At 42.9% G+C, this 23406-nt stretch overlaps 2 protein-coding genes and 1 pseudogene across 2 annotated transcripts; all 3 read left to right on the forward strand.

Moving 5' to 3' along the window:
- The first annotated feature begins 12 nt into the window (after positions 1-12).
- Positions 13-12210, forward strand: LOC125542467 (LEAF RUST 10 DISEASE-RESISTANCE LOCUS RECEPTOR-LIKE PROTEIN KINASE-like 2.1). Its single transcript, XM_048705513.2, has 4 exons — positions 13-1721; positions 10073-10108; positions 10319-11384; positions 11478-12210. Exons 1-4 carry the CDS (start codon positions 806-808, stop codon positions 11569-11571), a joined length of 2112 nt encoding a protein of 703 aa, XP_048561470.2. The 5' UTR covers positions 13-805; the 3' UTR covers positions 11572-12210.
- LOC147978090 (uncharacterized) lies at positions 4155-5700 on the forward strand (annotated as a pseudogene).
- Positions 12211-16579: 4369 nt separating the features above from the next.
- Positions 16580-19379, forward strand: LOC125546528 (LEAF RUST 10 DISEASE-RESISTANCE LOCUS RECEPTOR-LIKE PROTEIN KINASE-like 2.3; the record flags this gene model as incomplete). Its single annotated transcript, XM_087514643.1, has 4 exons — positions 16580-17267; positions 17724-17759; positions 18070-19132; positions 19223-19379. Coding segments are annotated over 4 exons (1944 nt in total), but the record flags the coding sequence as incomplete, so codon positions are not given.
- Positions 19380-23406: the final 4027 nt, after the last annotated feature.

The following is a 23406-nucleotide window of genomic DNA, read 5'->3' on the forward strand; positions in this document are numbered from 1 at the left end:
ACAAAATTCAAACAAAATAGATGTCCATTTGGGGTTATGCGAGTTGGCCTCAAGTCCTCCGGCCCCGGTCTTCCGTCGGACCCCTATCTATTTGTCTCTAAATTCACATGCCTGTTAACTGAACTCACAAAATTGCATAACACGCTGCTAGCTGAAAACCTTTTTGTTGTATTGAACTAGCGAAAAAAATGAAGTACATTTAATAGACTATAAACAAGAAGTGATCCACTTGCTTCAAAAATTATGTGGGACCCCTACACACATCATCTAAAATCGAAGCACCGGTCCAGCGGACCCTTGACGCACACCGCATGTGCATGCTCCAGATGTCGCCGCTGCCGTCTCCCGCGAAAAAGGGGTGATGTCTACATGTAGAAATGTGCAACTGAAGATTAGAGGTTTTTCTTTATGCATGTGCGTTCTTTTTGTTTGTTGCTAATGTTTTTTTTTTGTGTGTGTGCGTGTGTTCGAGTTTGGAACTGTTTTTTCTTCTGGATAAAGTGTGAAGGTTCTACAATGTTAGAATCTAGCTAGATAGCTGACAGTACCACAAAGCAACCAGAACAGTACTCCCTGGGTTCCAAAATAGATGACCCAACTTTATATTAACTTTGTACTAAAGTTAGTACAAAATTGAGTCATTTATTTTGGAACAGAGGGAGTAATAATCAGGCTAAGCATCCTGGTCCCAGTCACATCAGCTCGCGGAGGTCATGGCCATGGACCCCGTCAAAGTTGTTGCACGGAAATTTCCGAGGCCACTGGATTACCAGTCCAATAGGCCAACTGGGAAACTTCGTGGAAGATGATCGCTTGGCCAATTTTTTCCGGTGAAATGTTGCGGCCAATGGTAGTAGTCCGCTCGCTTGCCGTCCACATATATTATGGTTCGTGCTTCGGGCCTTCGACAATGGTATTATCTCTTACATGCAGTCTCTACCTTCCCATAGCCCATGACCACCGAATCCAGCTACCTCGCCTTGTTCTTCACCACAATTCCTCCAAATCATCCGCTCCCATGTCTCTCAGCTGCTGCTGGTTCGTGGTCTTCGTGGGGGTGTGGTGGCTGCCGCTGATGCTCGTGGTGGCCGAGGAACAGCAGGGTGGAGACTGCTCGGCCCAGAAGTGCGGCAACGTCAGCATCATGGATCCATTTTGGCTCACTGACAAAGTTACGGGAAGATCATGCGGTTCTGCAGATTCCTACCCGGACTTCGGTGTCGCTTGTAGCAACAACAGTTATCCCACTCTGCGGAGCTCTATACCCCTCAACAATGGTTTTAGAATCCTAAACATCTCTTACGAGGAACGCAGCTTCCATGCCGTTGATCTCGGCAAGCTGGACGTGTTGAGCGCCACTGACAAGTGTCGTGCAGCGTTCTATAACACCTCAGTCAAGCTGAACCACCGGTTCAAGATTGCCCCCGTCAACCTGAACCTCATCCTCTACAACTGCACGGAGGAGAGTGGAGCAGCGGCGGCGGCACGTCGGAACGGAGAGCTGGCGCAGACGAGAGTGAGCTGCGGGAACGAGTGGGCGGTGCTTGCACGCGCGGGAGTGCCTCACGACGTGACTGGGAAGTACGCCGGCTACGCTTTGGAGGGCTGTGATGCTTCCGTCATTCCAGTGCTGGGCTCGTCGGCAGGGGTGAACGCGAGCGACTATGAGCAACTCTTCAACGATGGCTTCCTCTTGACATGGGATCGTCCGCCTGGTACTGGTAAGCTCACATACCTTACCGTTTTACTCCTTTCCTTACAATGTGCAGTGCAATCAGTTAATGCAACTTATTGATAAGATAGCACCGCGTTGAGTTGAATTTGCATTGAAATCGAGTTACTCATAGTTGATCAAAGGAGAGTTTTTGTTATCCAAAAAGAGAAAGGTTCAAAGTTCAAATAACACGGGTTAGAACTTCAAAATGATCTTGTCTAGCATTTTCCTCACTTTAATGTTTATTGCAAAGAGAAACACCTCTAATTGGCGGCCCAACACTATTGCAAAGAGTAATTAGCTGCCGTAGATGATTTAGAAACAACATATAATGTGACAAAAAAAATTGCACCATAATCATGAAAAAAGACAATAAAACCCGAGGGACCTTCCCACTACTCGAAATATTCCATTGTCGCTAGTGCCATGTTGAGAGAGGGAGAGATATGAGGGTGCTGGGCGAGAACATACCGATACATAGTACCATGGCGTTGTTTTCTGCAAAGCACAATCATCGCACCAAATTGGTCCCTTTGAACTTTTATTTTGGACCATAATCATGAGAAAAAAGGCGAAGAACTTTTATTTTGGTGGCGCATGATTCTTCATAGGAGTTATGCAATAGGACTTTGGGTGGCACATATGATTCTTCGCAAGAGTTATGGAATACTGCACCAACAACAATCTGATGTTGACTCTCCAAAGTGGGTGTGGAAAAGTAATAGCATTGACCGAACCAGTCCAACTATTCATGGCGGCTTGTATGGGAGGAAAATATTCATGGCGGTTGAAATGTAAATTTGTTTACAAAAGAAAAATTTCCAATACATACACACATAATTTTGCAAGATGTGTGTATTTTTTTTCGTGATTGAAAAACATGTGTGGAGGTCTGAACCAAAAAAAAATCAAATGTTTTTTCACCATAAAATTTTGCATGTTGGTAAAACATTCATCAATGGTTGTCTAATTTGTTGTTCCTATTTAGATTTACATTTAACAAGTCCAGAAACTAGAGGTCCGGATATAGGGGCTCTACTTTGCAAGATGAGTGTATTTTTTTTTCTGGCCAAAATCCATAAAGTGGGGAATAGAGGGTGTATTCTATCATTGGATTGCTGACAAAACTCATTGTCATGAAAGGCCCCTTTTGCAGACAAGTCGGCTCCTCTCCTCTCTTCACCTACTACCTCATGCATGAAGCATCCGCGCTTACAAGTTAGACGTAGTGTCATTCTCCATCTTAAAATACAACAAATAATTCACCCGTTCGGCCTCGGATTGGATCCAGTATCATAATGCGCTCTCTCGCCAAGCTACTGCTCATAATACTGTTCCTGCCTCTGCTTGGCGCCCCCGGTTCGCGCGCGCAGTCGCTGGACACGAGCCGCCCGCCGGCAGCGTGCGGCAAGCCGGCAACCTGACCATCACGATCCGTTCTGGCTGCGCGGCCACCACGAACCTAGCTGCGGCTACCCGACCTTCGGCGTCACATGCGACGACCCCACCGGTGCCACGCCACCCAGCCTCGGCGAGTCCTACCCAAGGTTTTGGTTACCAGTTGAAATTTCGAGATTTCCCATGGTTACCGCGTATTTCCATGCCCCTCGGTAAATCCACTTACCAAGCAAAAAATAGCAGTTTTTTGAATTTTTTGAATTTAAACACTCGATTTGTAGTAAAGTACGTAGGATCTAATTAATGACATGAGAGTTGGTTCTGGCGTGTTGGTAGCAACCTAGTTTCTGTTTTGAGAGGTCACTGGTTCAAATGTTCGTTCATTAACTTATTTGAATTCAAAATTCAACTATAAAATTTGGTCGAAATATTCTCGGTATTTATCGGTATTTCTCGGTAACTGTGGTAACTGTGTTTGCCAGTCCCCCTCAGTAAAAGTGCCTAATTCGGTAACCAAAACCATGGTCCTACCTCCGCCTCCTGGACATCAACGACGGCAACTGCTCCGTCGTGGCCTTCCACAGCAGCCTCGCCGCCAACAGCAGCGACCCCTGCCGCGTGACGCGGTTCAACCTGTCCAGCAGCCTCACGCTCTCGCCGTTGGCCGTCAGCGGCGCCAATTGGGAGCTCTTCTTCTCCAACAACTGCTCGCGTGCGCCGCCGTCGCCCGCGGGGGCGCTCTGGCTCAATAATTGCTCGGGTACGTGGTCCGTGCACCTCGGAGGGAGGTACGAGGCTGCAGCGTCGCGGCCAGCGGAGTGCAAGTACTCGGTGGTGCCGGTGCTGCCCGGGGCAAAGCTGACGGCGTGGGCTGACTACGCCGGAATCGTCAGGCGCGGGTTCCTGCTGGAGTGGACGGTGCCCGGGGACTGTGCCGCGTGCAGCGCGACTGGTGGGGGGTGCCGGTACGAGGCCGGCGCGGATGCCTTCGGGTGCCTCTGCCCCGGTGGCAGCATGTACCCGGCGACTGGCGGTGAGTTGCTTGTCATGGTCCATGTACCAGCATGCGGACATTCTTTTACTTCTTTCACTACCGTGCATGCTTAGCAACCTAGTAGAACGAACTGTAGTGATAAATATGATTCGACTGAAAGGATTAGTGTTAACCTTGATTGGATGATATGTTTCTGTTAGTAGAATACACTTACATAGCTGCCAAAATGAGTAGTACTCGGAAGCTGAAGAATAACAATAACCGGATCATGCATCACGGAAGCTGTAGAATATCATTACCCGGATCATGAATCATTGATCACGCATCATTCTGATCCGGTTGGGTCATATTTTTCACCGCGGACGTTTGTGGATTTGAGAAGGTCGACTGTAGATGCTCTACGAGGCTATTTTTACTCCGCTGGCAGAAAAAGAAATGTCCTTTTTCCCGTTAAGTAGGTGAGAATGCGTTCAAACTATCCTATCAAGAAAAACAGATGCGTTCAAACCAAAAACCGGGACCGACGACCATCGTCTGGTCATTGGAAACCGGGACCCGAGCACCCCACTGGCCGGTGAGTGCCGTGGTGATCTCCACTTAAGTCAAACTTCCGTGACAACGAGCAAGTCAAAACAACAGGCAATCTTGCATGCCTGAATGTCCGGTCTCCCGTGTGTGCTTCTTTTCAGCATCTTCTTCTCAATTCTTATCATCATCAGCTGCTGCTCTTCACTGCACGCATCATACGCCCGCCTCACTATCTGCGCCTTCGGTTAGCCTCTTCAATCTTCCATTCCCATGTAACAAGATCGATCGACCGATGCATCCGTTTCGTGTCCCGGCCACCACCACCGCTGTGCTCTGCTCAGCCACAGTACTGCTGACTGCCATGTTCACTACCACCGCCTTAAACACCACTACGCCGACGTTGCCGTCATTCTCCTCCTCCTGCGACCCGGCGACGCGCGGGGTCTGCGCATCGAGTACCCATTCTGGCTCGGCGGCACGCACCAGCGGGAGTGCGGCTACCGCCCCTTCCAGGTCACGTGCGACCGCAACGGCAGCGGCATGGCCTTCCTCGAGAACTCATTGGAAGTAACCGATCCTTGACATCTCCTATCAAAACAACTCATTCCAGGTCTCCAACGTCAAGCTCTCTGACGGCACGTGCAAGGTCGTCGAGCTCAAAGTAAACACCTACTCCGACATCGGCTTCGTGCCCTTCAGCATCAGCCCCCGCCAATCAGGAGCTCTTCTTCCTCTACAACTGCACAGACCTCCGGATGATGCCGCCTAAGTGGGCACCCGTGACTGCGCCAACGGGTCGCTCAACAACCATGGTTTTAAATAGCGCGCTATAGACCAAACACATGAACAAACATTTTAAATAGCATTTACAAGAGGTTCGTTGCTTAGAGGCTTAGCGCGCCGGTGAGTACAAGCCCGACAACAAATGGGGGCCAGTGTCAGCGAACTGCACGGTGTCAATGACACCGGTGCTGGGGTACCCGGGGGCGACTGCGCTGGACTACCGCTGGCTGATGAAGGGCGGGCTTTGTCTCGAGTACATGGCCAGCGACTGCACAGCATGCAGGGAGACTAGTGGGCTTTGCCGCATCAATACAACCTGTGATATCTTTGAGTGCCACTGCCCTGACGGCGTGTCGGACTTCATCATTTGCGGTAAATTCAAGTACCTAACGGCAGTTCAATCTTAGGTTTAAAGAATTTTAAATTTTCGTGTAAAGAATTTTCACTTGGTACTGCATGTATATTCATAAATTTTATTTGATTCAGCTAGTTAACAGGTTTAGTCCATGAGGTTTCGTTGTCTAATTACTAGTTCTCAAGAACAAAGACTAGAACAATGATATCCGTAAATTTCTTTACGAAAAGGTGTGACGACACCCGGGGTGCCCCGACACCCGGTTATCCCGTCCGTTGGCAGTATTCAAGATTCGTGCTAGAGAATTCTGCAATGCAGACGCTTGTACAGTAACAGGGCGATTAGCAGGCTTTCTTTAGGGAGACAGATAGCGACAGGAGGAGAGAGGCATGGCAGGAATAGGCCTGAAAAGGTATTGCGGTCCACGGGCTTGTTTTTCTTGTTCATTGAAGTGACAACACCTGCATGCGCCCAGCGGCATGAGATGATATTCTATTTCCCACACCCTGCATCACTGATGTTCCTTTGTCATCATTGTGAGGTTACTTGGTCCGTTTCTCTCAGTTTAGCGTTTGTTTTTATTTTTATTTCTTGAATATGGACCTTTATAATATAACATAGGTATGCGTGGTAGCACTTGTGTTTGGGAAAAAGCATATTCATGTATCTAAGCACAGAAGATCCTTGGATTCCCAAGGAAGCATGGAGCAACAGAACTTTTTGACTCGGCGTCCATATCCTATTTTCTAACACATCAGCTCTGTCCAAAAGCAAAAGGCCACAGTGCCACTCTTCACACGAGCAGACAGCTAGTCTCTTGCGCTTTCCTGTTTCTTCTTCCTCTACGCCTCTCCCCAAAATCCATCTATCCCCAACAGGCCAACGTAGTGACGCTCAGAAATATTGCAAGATTCAGACGGTGATTCATGTATCTGTACCCGGCCCACATGTTCATGGCACAGGTATAGCTTGCTACACGACGAGGGAGTGCGACCCAGATCAAGTGGCTGTGCGTGCGCCAGGTACATGTTTGATAATGGGCATGGTACATACAGTATGTAATACTAGCACTTCTGCACTTCCATCCTGCTTATTCACTGGTACATTAAGATTCAAAGCGATGTATGATCTTACCAGGAAAGTAATATTGTATATTACTGGTGGGGCCTAGGTAGTACATGTGCCACCGGCGCCAGAATGTACCAGGTATAAGTATGCCTGAATATACCACGTACAAGTATGCCCTAATGTACCATGTACAAGTATGCCCTAATGTATGTGTGGGGTTCGCGGGGGTGCAATTTTAAGCATGGGTATATTTTTTAGAAGTATACATTTTTTAGTGACAAACATTGAAAAAGTTTTCAACGCTTGCAAAAATTTCGTCGTGAAATGACAATTGTAGAAGCTATGGCAAACAAATCATCACTCTAAACTGATATTGGAAATGACATTTTTGGAGCACCGATTTTGTTTTCTTAGCCACTGCCTTTGCAAGAGTTGAAATTTTTTATCAATGTTTCTAACTAAAATTTTCAGAAATTTTGTTTTTCTAATATTTGCTGCTTTTACTGTTCAGCCGAGTGCTAAGAAATTCCATGTCTATTAATGGGGCCTTTCTATTAGATGCATAGCTAAGCCGAAAGTAATCTGTATCCTATCCAAAAAAAATAGAATTAATCTGTACCCGGCACATTACCATCCATGTACCGGGCACATGCACATCCGAGCCATCCGGATAGAAGTAATCTGTATTCTGTACCTCACATGTTACCAAATAATGTACTCCTGTATTGGGCACATGCATGAACCCTGGCATGCACACGGTTGCAAGGCACAAGCCTGCTCGGCCTGCAGCAGAAAGATTCTTGCTCACCTGTTGTTAAAACGGCCACACGCCACGCGCTGTCAAAAATTACGGTCCCAATGAGCAAAAGATGTGGAGTCACATCGATGCATGTGACATGCTGAAAGCCTCAGTGGCGCTCTAGATTTATCACCAAGCACGCCGATGGGTGTATCTCCTTTTCTGATCTCAGGTTGACATGTCAATCCGGATGTAGAAAGGCGCAGTGGATTCTGCCCTACAATGAACAGTGCGAGCAGCTAGGCTTAGTTTTCTTTGTCTCCCGCATACTAGACCTGCTAATACAACTTTGTACAGAGCCTTGGTCTAGATCTCGAGCAGCTGTTTTGTGGACGAACGCTGGTGATAACCGGGTGCCTAGACACCCGGGTGTCGAAAGTCCATTCTCATTTCTTTAAGATTATTTGTCTGCAATTGAAATATAATATTCAATGAAAATCTGATAGAATTGTCTAAATTTTTCGAAACAGTTACAGAATTTATGAAATTTCGGTCATTTCGGCGAGGAGCCAAATGTCTCTCTATTTAAAACTTTAATCTATCAATTAACTCTCGCTTTTGTCTTTGTCAAAATATTGACAAGGTTGACGAAATATCAATCTTCCACACATTTGTTTTTTTCTTCTCCTTTCCCATGTGATTATATAGTTGGCAGTTTACATTGCTCACCAAAATATCTCTTCTTCTTCCTTCTTCCTGGCCACCAATCGTCTGGTACCCAGCTCACCAGGATTCAACGCGGTATGAGGATCCATCTTCGACACTAGCTATACCTGTCCACTAGGGAATTTAGTCTAGTTCAGTGTTCAACCACAGTAGGGATGCTTATTTTTCTCCCCTCCAAAATCCTTTGTATCTGGTAAGGGTTTAGGGCTTACATGGGCAACATGTGTGCGGGGACATCCATATCGTGTATTCTTTGTGGCTCTACGGTGGGTACCTGCACGAGTGTGGCTACCGTACCTTCTAGCTCACCCGTGACAGCACCAACAAGGGCCTTGCTCTGGATGAGATCCTCGTCATCTCCTACCCAGAAAACTCCATCCATGTCACCGACCTCTAGCTCTCCAACAACGTGTGCGACATCTAACTCCACATGGACACCTCTTCTGATATTGGCCTCCGCATCAGCGCTGCCAACAACCAGGAGCTCTTCTTCCTCTACAACTGCGCCTTGCATGTGCGGCCGCCTCCGCTTACATAGGAACCCATGAACCATGCCAGTGGATCGAACACCGGTCGCTCAATAACTCATTTGTGTGGCTTGCTGCGGTGTACAAGCCATGTGACATTTGACGGCCGATTCAGGGAACTGTACGTTGCTGATGATGCCAGTGTTGGGGTATGAGCGGGTGGCTGATGACGTTAGGTTTCTTCTTGAGTGCATGGCCGGTGGCTGCAACGTGGAGATAGAGAATTTGCAAGATCAATATCGCCTATGATATCTTCAAGTGCCACTGCTCCAGGAGCATGTCTTTGTCCATCATCTGCGGTTGGAGTTCACATATATAATAGTGACAGTGAGTTTGATAGGAAAAAAAGATACACTGCTTTAGTTCTGTGGATTAAGTAGTCTTCGATTTTGGCGCACTAAGTTGAGGGGATTTACAAGAAAAATGCACACAACATGCACATACCTACTAGCTGTAAATGGTTTCCTTTTATCTCCTACTAGTATGGCTGTTGTTCTGTCCAATTTACTCTGTTTTTCAGTTAGGGGTGTATGATAGTTGTTTTACGGTGTTTTGTAGCAGCATTTTAAGTTCTTATGTGTAAGTTGCAGCGTCGATTATGGAGCATGGAAAAGGTTTGGCTTGAGGTTGTAATAACTGATTGAACCTATTGGGTCGATCACAAAACTATGTCTTATCAGTTTCATTGAATAGATGAAATTGGGGGCAGAAGCTCCTTCAGGAAATGCATGCGCGTACCTGCTAATTACTACACTATGGATACTAGAATGCCTGACTAGTGTAAACTCAACAGAACGCATGCCGCCGGTCTAGTTCTGTAGCATAAGCAAACGCTACTCAGTTTTTCTACACTGTGGTTCATGCTGCTGGTAAATAGGATATTTGCAGGAAACTTAACAGAGCACTTCCTGCTAATTTCCATGTAGATTGAAATGTACCATCCAATGTATCAGTTTATGTGATCGCTCATATTGGCTACTAACTCTACACAGGCCTACAACTTTTTATTTGCCGATCCTGTATTTGATCGACATAGCTACTCTATCAAAAGGAAGTCAGATATATAGCCCCTGTTCTATTGTTCTTCACTATCTTGTAATGTATTTTTATTTTGTACTTCATGGCCACAATACTGAAGATCCATACACGATGCTATTCATTTTCTTTTGAAAAACAACCAATGCAGTACTGTTGGATAACATTGCTTTTACTCATAAATGTTATATATGTTATATTCCAGGTAGCAAGGGGACTAGCAAGAACATTATTCTAATAGGTATGCTCACACTTTTGCCATTTTCTCATGTGTAATGAATTAAATATTAGTAGTTCACTAGCTGTGATTTCTATGTTGAAATACTACCTTAAAAATCTATCATCTATGTAATAATTGAAAATTTATTCTGGAATTAAAACTTGAAAACAAGCAACTCTCACTTGAGAAATTTAAACTATTGATGGTCTTAGAAATCTGCTTCAATCTCAGCTGTGACATCAGCCGCTGGAGCCTTGCTCTTTACATGTATTTATGTCTTGGTATGGCGCAAAAAATGGAAAAGACTAAGGTTTCTCCTTTGCAAGAAGACTAGCAGCAACACCGAAAAGAATTATGAGGCCATGATAGTATCGTACGGATCCCTAGCTCCAAAAGGATACATGTATTCAGAGGTAATGAAGATAACATCTTCTCGCAACGATCAGCTTGGAAAAGGAGGTTATGGTGTTGTTTTCAAAGGAAGACTGCATGATGGTCGTCTGGTCGCAGTAAAATTCTTGCATGACTGCAAAGGAAATGGGGACGAGTTTGTTAATGAAGTTATGAGCATTGGCAGGACCTCTCATGTTAATGTTGTTAGCTTATATGGGTTTTGTTTGGAGGGGTCAAAGCGAGCTCTTATATATGAGTACATGCCCAACGGTTCCTTGGATAAGTACATTTATTCAGAGCACCCCAAAGAAATTTTAGGATGGGAGAGGCTTTATGGGATAGCTATAGGGATTGCTCGTGGCCTCGAATACTTGCACCATAGCTGTAATACACGTATCATCCATTTCGATATCAAGCCCCAAAATATCCTTCTAGACAAAGATTTTAGCCCAAAGATTGCTGATTTTGGTCTAGCTAAATTGTGTCATACAAAAGAGAGCAAGGTTTCAATGACTGGTACTAGAGGAACAATTGGATTCATCGCCCCAGAAGTCCACTCGCGAACCTTTGGAGTGGTTTCAACAAAATCGGATGTTTATAGTTATGGAATGATGCTTCTAGAAATGGTTGGAGGTAGGAGAAACGTAAAATCAATTGTTGCAAAATCCAGCGAAAATTATTTTCCAGACTGGATTTATGACCACTTTGCACAAGATGATGGATTACAAGCATGTGAAGTCACGAGTGGAATTGAGGAAATCGCAAGAAAGATGACATTAATTGGCTTGTGGTGCGTACAAATATTGCCTGCATATCGCCCTACCATAACCAAAGTTCTAGAAATGTTTGACAGAAGCTCAGATGACATGGACATGCCACCGAAGCAAAACTTCTCTGGATTGCTGTAAGATATTTCTCCCATATATTTGTCCCTTTGTTTGTCAGTGCAATTATGATTATGCAATAACTTGACCTACATGCATATCTCTCATTGCAGTGAAAGTTCAGCTCACAATATGGATGTACAGAGTTCAAGTTCTACCAGATCTGAGGAGATCAGCCTTGTGAATTCAAAAATCCTACAACAATAGCCAACTCTTTGAACAGATAGGTCGTGTGAATCAAAGAACCTACATTCATTTCAACACTGTGAGATGGTGGCCCTGTCGTAGAGTACATTCAGAAATTGAACAAGCACAGCAAAATTTGGCATTGTAGTAGAACATATATAGTACATTTATGCATGACAAGAGTCAAGAGCACCCTCATGACAGCGTCCTAAGTTACAGAGAACAGAAGGAATGAAATGTATTCTGACAAGTTTTGTGTTCCAACTGCTAAAAGGCATCGAGGCAGACGGCTACCGAGGACTTCTTAACTATAAATTTCCCCCAAAAACTGAATACACACGATTAGGCTCTAACTACAGCCCCTAAAATTTCAGAATCCGGATGCATATATCAGTCTAAACATTGTGATGTTATATGCCAATTCAAAGCAAGCAGATTAAATCATGGAAGCGGAAGGCGCATACTTACTTGCTGCTCTCCGTAGATTGTATCCATTCAATCAAGTACCGCCGGGCTTTTCCTCGACGCGCGCAGAACCTCGCCGGCGACCACCGCCCAACTCCGTGCGCGTATTCCTCTCCCTCTGCTGGCGAACCGAGGGTTTGTGCCGCTTCATTTCGAGAAATGCTACATCAACAGAAAATTATTTAACATTTATGGGCTGGTGATGAATTGGCATGTTTGATTCGATTAAGGGGGAGTAAGGGGCCCACCTGGGTGAAATTCAGGGGCGCCTGAAGTTTAAGGTAATGTCGGTAACACTCTGTAAAAGACCCGTGTGGGTAGCATTTCTGCATTCATACATTAAAAGTTGATGCAAGGTAACTGGACGAAAGGTCATCAACGAATAAACTATGTGAGATGGACAAAAATGGTAGAACCATAACAAAGGTATGAAATAAACACCTACGACTACGTCACCTTCTGTCACCCGCCTTCAATGAGATAACATGCTTGTGTGTTTTGTTGTTGCGTCCAGCCTGAGACGACCGAGACATCGATTTTCGACCTTGACGGAGGGGGCAACCAATGAAAGTTGAAACAACGGCACAAGGACGATGCACGTTTATCGCTACCAGGTCTAGCCATAAAAAACCAGATCACGGATTTTTCACCCCTGCCATAGAGTGGTGTGTTCTAGCCACCATATAAGCAACATGTCTCCCGAAAGCGTGTCACCCACTACTGCGCATAGAACTACCATGGTTTTCACTAGAGATAACTGCAAGGCAAACTTGGAACTACTTGCGGCCATGCACCAACTCAAGACCACATCAAAGATCAGACTCAATTGGTAGTCATCCACTTCTTGAGACCAGTCTCCGCACATCTCAGAATACACTTATCCAGATATTGTCATGGGCATGCCATTGATGTGACTACAAATGAGAGCACTTGATCGAGCCTCGCCGCCGCATCACTACTACACGACCACACGTCTCATGGAGCCAACTAGTTGACTTCTTCCCAAGGATGAGTGCCCTCTCCCTCCCACAATAGGAGGAATGGTGCTAACATAAGTTATGGTGGGTCATTTCCAGCCTAAGACCGCTGCCACGTCGTTGGGAAGATTCCAATCACACCACATATTTACCTGTTGCCATCGAAGCTCGAGGCAACCATGCCTTGGGCATTGCCCCCCCCCCCCCTACACCGCACCATAGTGCTCACGTACTGAGTTGAACATGTGATCCAGCATCAAGGTAGCAGTTGCAACCACACCTCCCCACCGGGCCATGCAGCGCTCGCTATCCAGGATCCAAGGCCTCCATCATAGCCCCTACCAGCCCATCGACGACGACAACGAGAAGACACTGGTGACGCACTGGATCACCACCGGAGTCGCTCTATAGTGATGTGGCCGGCCCGTTAGGTGGTGTTCAAATAGGATGTGTCACCAAAAACAATGTTCCCGAAACTCTCTAGTTTTTTATTAAATTCGATCCTGGCAAAGGTGCATAATCACTTACCATCGCCAATCTCAATATGTGATGCAAGCATCACGTAAAGCATGGTACTAGCTGAACAGCCCGAACGCACGAAGTTATTACATATAGGGATCAGATCTCTCTCGAGTACAGACCCGAATTTCACCAAGTAGTTTTCATCTAGTTTCATTGAGTTAACGTTCATTGCCTTGATAATTGTTGTGTGGTGAAACCTATATTAATGTGATGTACTTACTTGAAACAACTAATATAATTATGATTATACCTTCTATTTAAACATCCGCAAAATACAAGAAGAATAATTAAGATAACCTTCATGTTCCTTGCTTTCTTTGCCTATTTTTGTTCCTTGTTTTATTTGCACTTCTATGAAATCCCAAACATAACAAAAATATTAATTTGTTTGCATCTTCGTTTGATTTTCAATGTTTTCTTATGACTTGAGAAAATACCAAAAATATTTTGTTTTTTCTTCTTCTTTTCGTTATTAGTTTCTTGTGATCTTAGAAAACATCAAAAAAATCTCAAATTTCTTTTACGAGCTGTACAATTTTTTTTGGAAAATCACAAAAAACATTTTATATTTTGTTTTCCTTTTGAAAATTAAAAGGCAAAATCCCTTTGGATTTTCTTGCCCTTTTTTTAATGTTTCAAAAAGACCAAAATGGTTTTGCACTGCTAGTTGTTAAGTTTCAATTGAAAACCACAAAAAAAATCATTCATTTTGCGTCTTGATGCACTTTGTGCTTCACAAATGAAAAAAGAACAAAAATGTTTTCCTCTTTTTTCTTTTTTCTTCCTGTTTTGATCTAATGAAAATATATACAAAAAAACTTCTCTTTTGTGTTGTCTTTATTTTGCGGATACTCTAGCACATGGTCTTTGTTGCACTTATTGCTTTTATCATTGAACATTAATTTGAGCAAGCATTGAGCAATAATGATGATGTATTGTGAAGTGACCGGAAAGGCCGGTATGATTATGTTTACGTTGGTTACGTGCATGCTATTATTGAAGCTTTACAACGTCATATTTTAGTTACCATGTGCATACTAACAATTTGATGAATCATGCTTTCCCACGCTAAGTTGTTATCAACTAGAGAATTATACTATAATAACTAAAGGTAGGCCAAGAAGGTGCTCTCCACTCGACAATGTGCAGGACCCCATTAGAGGTGGCGTACAGCTTCAACCCGCTCACCCCTCTTGATCTACTTCCACTACCATTCCAAGAGAGGACACATATGGATGCCAACAAGCGAGCTGCGTACATCAAGAAGCTCCATTAGTCCACCAAGGCCAACATCGAGCACCAAGTTCAAAACCAAGCCGCCAAGGTCAACAGACACTGGCGTCATCCAATTTATCGCACTGCGAATCTTGGGATACCGCACTGGAAGACAACCCAGCAGACGTTTCCCACGCAGAATTACCAAATTTTCTTCCACTATTATTCATGCTTAGCAGCCTAGCACAAAGAGTTGGTGATAAACATGATTAGATTGAAGGGACTAGTGTTAGCGATTGATTTAGTATGCTTTTTGAATTAGTATACACTTATTTAGCAGCCGCAATGTACAATAACATACCCAGTCATGCATCATTTTAACCACCAAAGTCAGCATGTGATTGCCCATACAAAGATGGTTCTTTATATTATATTATATTATATATATATATACACACACACAGAGGGAGCCAATAGAAGACATTCGTTAGTCAAGCAACAGCAAATGCATGCGTTAGTGATGGAATCAGTCGTTGTCTCTGTTACTTGTACAACGAGGAAAACCCCAGTCACACAAACTGACATCATATGAAGGAACATTCTATATATCTTCATCATACGTTAACCCCCACCAATGCCCGACAAATTCCCAGACTGAAACAGTGTTGGTGAAACAATAATAATTAGAACCACACAAGTTGGAGCTAACTTTTGCTCTGTCAACCCTGAAAGAGTTCAAGGCAACACTGATCTCCCAATTCTGTTGATAAGAGGAAGTCCAACATATAGAGAAGAAACCAAACAAACGTACAACACAACCAACATATCTATTGACCAAGAAGATAGCTGGAAAAACATCACATGATACCACACTTCACATGATACCATGATACCACACATATGACACCACTCCTCAAAAGTCAAATTTGTAAAGTTTCAAAAAAAATTGTGAATATTCATAAGATATGATGTCAGTTTGTCCACCATATAAAGAAACTTTTAGGGATTGCCGACACGTAACTTATGAACATTCGCATTATTTTAAAAAAAAATTAAAACTTCCTAATTGAGTTATGAGAAAGGGTATCATCTAAAATGTGATATCACCTACGCCATCCATCATGCATGATGCAACCGGCCATGTTCATGCTCTCGATCATGGCCTCTTTCTTCTCCTCCCAACCCACCAAGCGCACGTCGATTGCCTCTAAATTGAAATAACTGCTAAACTCATAAAATTAGACGACACATTGCCAGTTGAAAACCTGAAGCGCATCTAATAGACCCGGAACAAGCAATGCTCCACTACTTGCTTCAAAAAAATTATGGAACTGTAGTGACAGTGTGGCATTCATAATGAACCAAGCATCCAGTACAATGTCCAGATCGGGCATCTTTTATGACAACTTCTCCTTGCTCTAAACATTTAACAATTAATGGATTAGTTCTGGAAATATGTTTGCCACAAAACCGTGGAACATTGCCAACTAAATATTAATCAAGACATTTGGACGTTGACAAACCACCCTAGGTTTGTTACCGCGTCTTCGCTGGACAATGTTGTACCCGGCTTCTGTTGCAGTTTCATGTTGACTCCCTCTAGTTGGTATGGGAAACAAGAAAACATTGACAGAATCAATCAAAGTCGTTGCCTAATCCCCACAGAAAAAAATTGCTGGCTAACACCGCTTATATATATTATCATCTCCCTTATGTTCGTCCTTCACTCACTTGAGCTTTAGCCATCCTCCTCGTTTACGAAATTTGTCCCCTGAGATAAGGTTGTTGGCATGTATCCGACCTCACTGCTCTCCATCTTGTTCTCGTTGTTCCTCTTCCATTAATGCGCGCATGCCGAGTGTGAGCCAGTGACATGTGGGGAACTCCCCATCAAGTACCCGTTCTGGCTTGGCGGCCCGAGTGATTCATCGAATTCCTCCTGCGGCCACCCGGCCTTCGAGTTACGGTGCACCGGCAACAGCACCTCGGCTTCGTTGAGGGGCTCTGGCATCCGCGTCCACAACATCGACTACGGCACCAGGTCCTTCCTCGTGTCCCACGACAGAGTGACCCACGGCACCAACGCCGTGTGCTGCATCGACTTCAACATGTCGACCATCCTACCTCTTGCCCCGTTTGAGATCAGCCACACCAACCGGGCCCTGTGCTTCCTCTACGGCTGCAACGAGACAGAGCCGCGTGGGCGCGACTATGTGAACGCCACCGGCGTGCCCAGCTGCGCTTGGCCCATCTCCGTATACCTCGGCGGGAGCTACGACCGGAACATGCCACCCGCAATACCCACCGGAAACTTCATGTACACTTACCACCCGGTGCTTGGATCGGAGGCGGCTATCTTGACGGCGGCAAACTATAGTCGACTCCTGAAGAGCGGGTTCGTCCTGGATTGGACAGGCACCGGCGCTGGGGACTGCTCTTCCTGCAGTGCGAGTGGCAGGCAGTGTCGATATAATAACGAGTCTGCCGCCTTCACGTGCCTCTGCTCTGTTGGCAAAATGCACGAGTCGACATGCGCTGGTAAACCTTCAAAATCACAACTGCCTGTAAAACTCAAAATTACACAACACGCTATAAATTGAATACTTGAAGTAATAAGTATATATATATATATATATGTTTGATAAACCAACCCTAAACGAGTAGTGCCCTCAGTTACTAAGCAAAGATCTACAAAAACAATTTACATACGTGCTGACATGGATGGAACGAACCTACATGCATGCACTAGGGCTATTTATAGGTACAATCATTTGTAAATCTTGTGTATGATTATTACACCAAAAGAATGGGTAACGAAAAAAATACTCCGCTTGCCAACTCTTCGAAATCGTAAAATGCCACTACAAAAAGCGGCTTTTGAAATATGTCACTCTGGTGGGTTTTTTATACTTCGAAATATGCCATTATATATGGTCATTAGAGTAAAAGTATCAGTTAATAATACTCATAAATGCAATGTTATATTAATTCCAGGTAGCAAGAGGAAAGGGAAGAAGATTATGCTAATAGGTATGCTAAAACTGTTGCCATCTTTTCATATGTATTGAATATCAGTGGTTTACTAATAGTGATTTTCCATGACAAAATAGTAACTTTAAAATTTATCATGTCTGTTATAATTGAAAGACGATTCTAAAAGTACAATTTGAACAAGCAACTCTCAATTTACAAAACTGAGCAAATTATGATAGCTTGTTGCTACTTTGCCATGATGTAATCTTGCGGAAAGAGAAATTTAAACTACTGATGGTCTTGGAAATCACAATGGCTACTATAACTTCTGGTTTGCAAGAGGAAATAACATCTTCTTTCATCTCAGGTTTGACATCAGCTGCTGCAACCTTGCTCTTTACATGTCTTTATGTGCTGATATGGCATAGAAAGGGGAAAAGACTGAGGTTCATTTGCAAGAAAACTAGCAGTAACACTGAAAAGAATTATGAGGTCATGATAGTATCCCATGGACCCCTAGCTCCAACAAGATACAAGTACTCAGAGGTAATGAAGATAACATCTTCTCGCAACAATCAGCTAGGAGAAGGTGGTTATGGTGTGGTTTTTAAAGGAAGACTGCATGATGGCCGCCTGGTTGCTGTGAAATTCTTGCATGACTGCAAAGAAAATGGGGACGAGTTTGTGAATGAGGTTATGAGCATTGGAAGTACCTCTCGTGTTAATGTTGTTAGCTTATTTGGGTTTTGTTTGGAGGGGTCAAAGCGAGCTCTTATATATGAGTACATGCCCAACGGTTCCTTGGATAAGTACATTTATTCAGAGCACCCCAAAGAAATTTTAGGATGGGAGAGGCTTTATGGGATAGCTATAGGGATTGCTCGTGGCCTCGAATACTTGCACCATAGATGTAATACACGTATCATCCATTTCGATATCAAGCCCCAAAATATCCTTCTAGACAAAGATTTTAGCCCAAAGATTGCTGATTTTGGTCTAGCTAAATTGTGTCATACAAAGGAGAGCAAGCTTTCAATGACGGGAGCTAGAGGAACAATTGGATTCATTGCCCCAGAAGTTTACTCTCGAACCTTTGGGGTGGTTTCAACTAAGTCAGATGTTTATAGTTATGGGATGATGCTGCTAGAGATGGTTGGAGGTAGGAGAAATGTAAAATCAACTGTTACAAATTCTAGTGAAAAATATTTTCCAGATTGGATTTACGGCCACTTTGATCAAGAAGTTGGATTACAAGCATGTAAATTCATGACCGGAATTGAGGAAATCGCGAAAAAGATGATCTTAATCGGCTTGTGGTGCATACAAGTATTACCTGTGCATCGCCCTACTATAATAAATGTTCTAGAAATGTTTGAGAGAAGCTTAGATGATCTGGACATGCCGCCAAAGCAGAATTTCTGTGAATTACTGTAAGATATTACTCCCATGTTGTTCCTCTGTTTTTCTATGCAATTATTATTATGCAATAACTTGACCTACACACTTAACTCGTATTCCAGTGAAAGTTCAGCTCACAACATGAATGTAGAAAGTGCAAGTTCTACCGGATCTATTGAGATAGGACTTGTGAATTCAAAAATTCTAAGTTCGGCTCATAATATGGAAGTTGAAACTGCAAGTTCTACTGGATACGAGGAGATACGCTTTGTGAATTGAAAAACAAGCCTATGACTAGAAATCCACCTCGTCTCTCATTTTATCTCATTAGAAAGAAACTGCCAACTCTTGTGGCAGATAAGTCTGGTGAATCCAAAATTTATATGATGATCAGTGAGAAATTCACAAAACGCACAAAATTTGTTGTTGTATCATAAAATACTAGAGAAGATACCCCGTGAAGTGCCACAGGAATGGCTTGTAATTGTTTCAATGGGCTTTGGTTGTATGCAACATTAGTATTTAAATTAAAAATACAAGAATTGTTAGTAAAATACATATAATTTATTATACTATAGATTATTGTATAAATGTAAATTATTATTTTAATATAAGTAGCACATGTGATACATATTAAGGTGGTTCCTTTCCCACGCATGATGATATATTAAGTTGGCATAGTTGCATATAAAAGAATTTTAGGTAGCTGGGATCAACAATTTAGATATATAGAAATTCATGTATATTGGATAACAGGAGCATATCAGCATCAATAAGTTAGATCACAAAATAATAAAATTTGTTTGGGTATTCGATGAGTGTTGTGTTCCAGCCACTAAAAGGAATGGGGTCTTCAAAGGCCTTTCAAGACTAGAAATTTCCTCGAAAACATTGTACACGCGATTTACAATCTAACTACGGGGCTTAAAATGTCAGAATCCAGACGCTTAAACTGTAACAATTTGAAGATTGTGAGGATACATCTCAATAATTTGTAGCCCAGAAATTTATGGTGGAATCAGAAGATGCATACGTACTTGGTCCTTTGTTCAATGGGTGGTATTCACACAAGCAAATAGAGCCATGCTTTTTCTTCACTAGTAAGTGTGCGGGTGCAATGCACGTCAAACCATGCGAAAAAAGCTTAGTGAGATATTTAAGTGATGAGTACATAGTTCAAACGTGAGCAAGGGTTATGTGGGTGTCAGGTTTGGCAAAATAGTGTTTAAAAAATTGGTTTGGCAAAGCAGGGAGTGATATATCCTAGTCTGTTATAACCGTCAGGAAAAATAAGATACGAATGAAAAAATAATTTCATATTAATAGGTATTTCATTATTGAGATTATACATAATATAGATTACATGAACTATAGAGTTATGAATTCACATTTCATATGATACATTTCCAAAGAATTTAGATATGCATCAAAGGTCGACAAAAACAGACGCTCAGCATGTCAAAAACACAAGTGCTCGTCAGCGTCGCCATGCACTGCAACAAATAATAGTAAAAAAACCAAAGCACCATTCTGATATTTGATTTTGAAACAGTGGAGATAGGTACCTCTTCATTCAAAAGAATATATACAATTTATTGCCTTGATTGATCACCTCAACTTCTTATTTCAACCTCTCTGTTGTAGTGATGATGTTCCTTGTACTTGCCATGTGACTGCTCAATCCTTCTAAAATCCCAACACAATGAAGATAATGAAACCAAAACCTTTGGACAAAAAGACGTAGAGAACAAATATGTACGGTATTCTTATTAACACAACAAAATTTATGAGGTCGGGTTTTAGAAAACATTATGAGATAGAATATCATTTTGGCAACCTTGCTCATATGTTTTAATCAGTACAGAGGTACCTGAAACAGATTGCCTTTCACCACACCTTTTTTCTCCATCAATGTGCTTCTTTGTAAATGAAAGCCTCTGGACAAAACAGCACCCAGATTTGAGAAGCATGGAGGCTACTTTCTGTAGAAAACACAAAACGGGGCAATCTTATTATCACGGTTTCTATTTGGAGTATTCTGGTCAGTTAAAATAACCAATAGAAAAGCATTTGTGGCGTACTACAGTAAGAAAACACTTGGGGGCAAGGTCACAAGCTGGCAGATGACATTCACCGGAGGCAATGGAAAGCTCAAAGATGACCGCTTGCAGGAGGGCTGAATCACAACACTAAAAGACTCCTTAGATGAATTACACATTAGAAGCATTTTTAGATAACAAACAACCCCTGTGATTCTCTAGGAAGTTGGAACAGCAACTTACTAATACCAATTCGGCAACTACAATCAGTTCATCTCTTGAAATATCCTCCCATGTGGTTGGCTCATACTGCCCAACCCTATTTTTAGAAAATGGTGCTAAGTTCTGAAATTAGCCACCACATCTGGAAATGACATCTTATGGACTCTTGGAGTACAATCCAATTTCAAATTAACCAACAACGGCTTAGGAATTGAGTGACCAATAACAATTCATGCAAATTTTTTTATTTCAACATAACAATGACAATGGGAAAGATTTAGTTAAACAACTCTAGAGATTTATTTTTCTGCAAGGAAACTCACCTCTCCAAGAAGCAACCATGTATTCCTTTCCTCCTTGAAGTCCTCGAACTGCAGCCTCCACTTTGCCCATAGAAGGAGCAGCAGCAGCAGTGCCGTCTCAAAGACATTTTTTTAGATACTCGTCTCTAGCATAATCTACAGTTTCACTCCTGCCCACACATAGATTGACATGCTCAACACGCGTTATAGTCTTGCTAATCTACACTTTCTGGCAAACACGCGTTGAATCATTTTTCCAGACACTCGAAGAAAGCACTGAAATTTCCATGATTGAATCACTATCATCTAAGGAGCAGGTACACAAGTAAACCGATGCAATTTACAAAAATCATAATTAATCTTGTCTTGGCGCATCCTTTGCAAACTCAGTAGGACTGAAAATATCGTCCAAAGTCAATAATCTGAATAGGTGACTGGAAAACTTGTATTGGACACGTGTCATCGTCTGATGAGCACTGCAGATTTAAAGAGGTTCTAGAATAATTGTGGCAGTGTCGAGAAGTGCCTAGTGCTCATGAATAGAACCCCAAACATGAAGTATAAATTTCAATAATTTAGCAGATAAATTTAAGACTTAGATGCTCTGAATTTCTTCATTTGTGAGAAAAATGGTATTGCAAGGTAGATCATTTTATTGTACAGTAAGCTCTCGAGAAGCACCTAAATTTCAGTGTACAGTCGAATTGCTAGGAATACCTATAAAAATATAGGCATGGAAATTCTTAGCGCAAAGATTGAAACAACAGAATTGCGTAAACTTACAAGTTTTGCAGATATTTTCTGAAATCGATTATTTTCTATCAGATTATTTGCTAGAACTACTATAGAGTTGGGATAGTTTACATTGATGATCGGTAGAAGTACTTAGTATCTAACAATATTGTTAGTCGAACTGAGACTGCTTACAACCATTTGCGGTGTACTGAAGGATATTTGTCAAGAGCAGCCAATTTGAGGTAAATCAGTGAAAGCACATACCCCAACAAAATTTGAAGCAACCAATTTGATTACATATACGTTGGTCTGATGTGTTGGGCAAAGGCCCTCCACATGGAGGTGTGTTGGCAGCCCAACATCAGCCCACACAAGTCCAACACATATGAACCGTTGATTTGTTCTGCATCCAACGGTTCTGAGTATTTCCCGGTGAAGGGAGCAAGGAGAAAGCCCTAGCCACTCCACCCTTGCTGGTGGTGGCTGCCATTCGTGAGAGTGAGAGTGAGAGCACACAAGAGAAAACACAACCTGAGAGAGAGGAAGAAGAAGAAGCAGAGGTTCTGTCCAGATTTGCTGCATCTGACTAGACAGTGGTCAAGCTAGTGGTTGGAGGCTCAAATGTGCTTGGATCGACCTCAAACTTGGTGAGCTCGTTCCTTACTTTGAGTATTTCGATATAGTTAGCTGGTTTGAGGATTGGGTCAGTGGAGCATCTGATTTGAGAGTGGTTTTGTCAGCTCTAACTGCTGCAGTTTCAGAATAGAGTAGTTTTGGGAGGCGAATAGTTTGGGTAGGAAATTGATGTCCGATTGAGCTGAAATTTGGAGGGGATGTCAAGAAATCATGTGTCTACTTGTCTGCCAAATTTGGTGCTGTTTGGTTCAGCGGTTTAAGAGAAGTTTGCAAAACACTGAAGGGTACAGAAGCTGTGTAAACTCTGCTTTGCTGAAATCTTCCTTCTTGTGGTTGTTGTTGCTGTTGCCGGTTGGCAACGTGGAGAGTGTG

The sequence above is a fragment of the Triticum urartu genome, chromosome 3A (assembly GCF_056163025.1).
Source record: "Triticum urartu cultivar PI428250 chromosome 3A, HENAU_Tu73, whole genome shotgun sequence".
Classification (NCBI taxonomy): domain Eukaryota; kingdom Viridiplantae; phylum Streptophyta; class Magnoliopsida; order Poales; family Poaceae; genus Triticum; species Triticum urartu.

Bases quoted from the DNA above. Each gene is read 5' to 3' on its own strand.
- LOC125542467 (XM_048705513.2), top strand. From the start codon at position 806: ATGATCGCTTGGCCAATTTTTTCCGGTGAAATGTTGCGGCCAATGGTA. The intron at 1,722-10,072 runs GTAAGCTCACAT...GTTATATTCCAG, and splicing joins GGATCGTCCGCCTGGTACTG to GTAGCAAGGGGACTAGCAAG. The intron at 11,385-11,477 runs GTAAGATATTTC...CTCTCATTGCAG, and splicing joins CAAAACTTCTCTGGATTGCT to TGAAAGTTCAGCTCACAATA.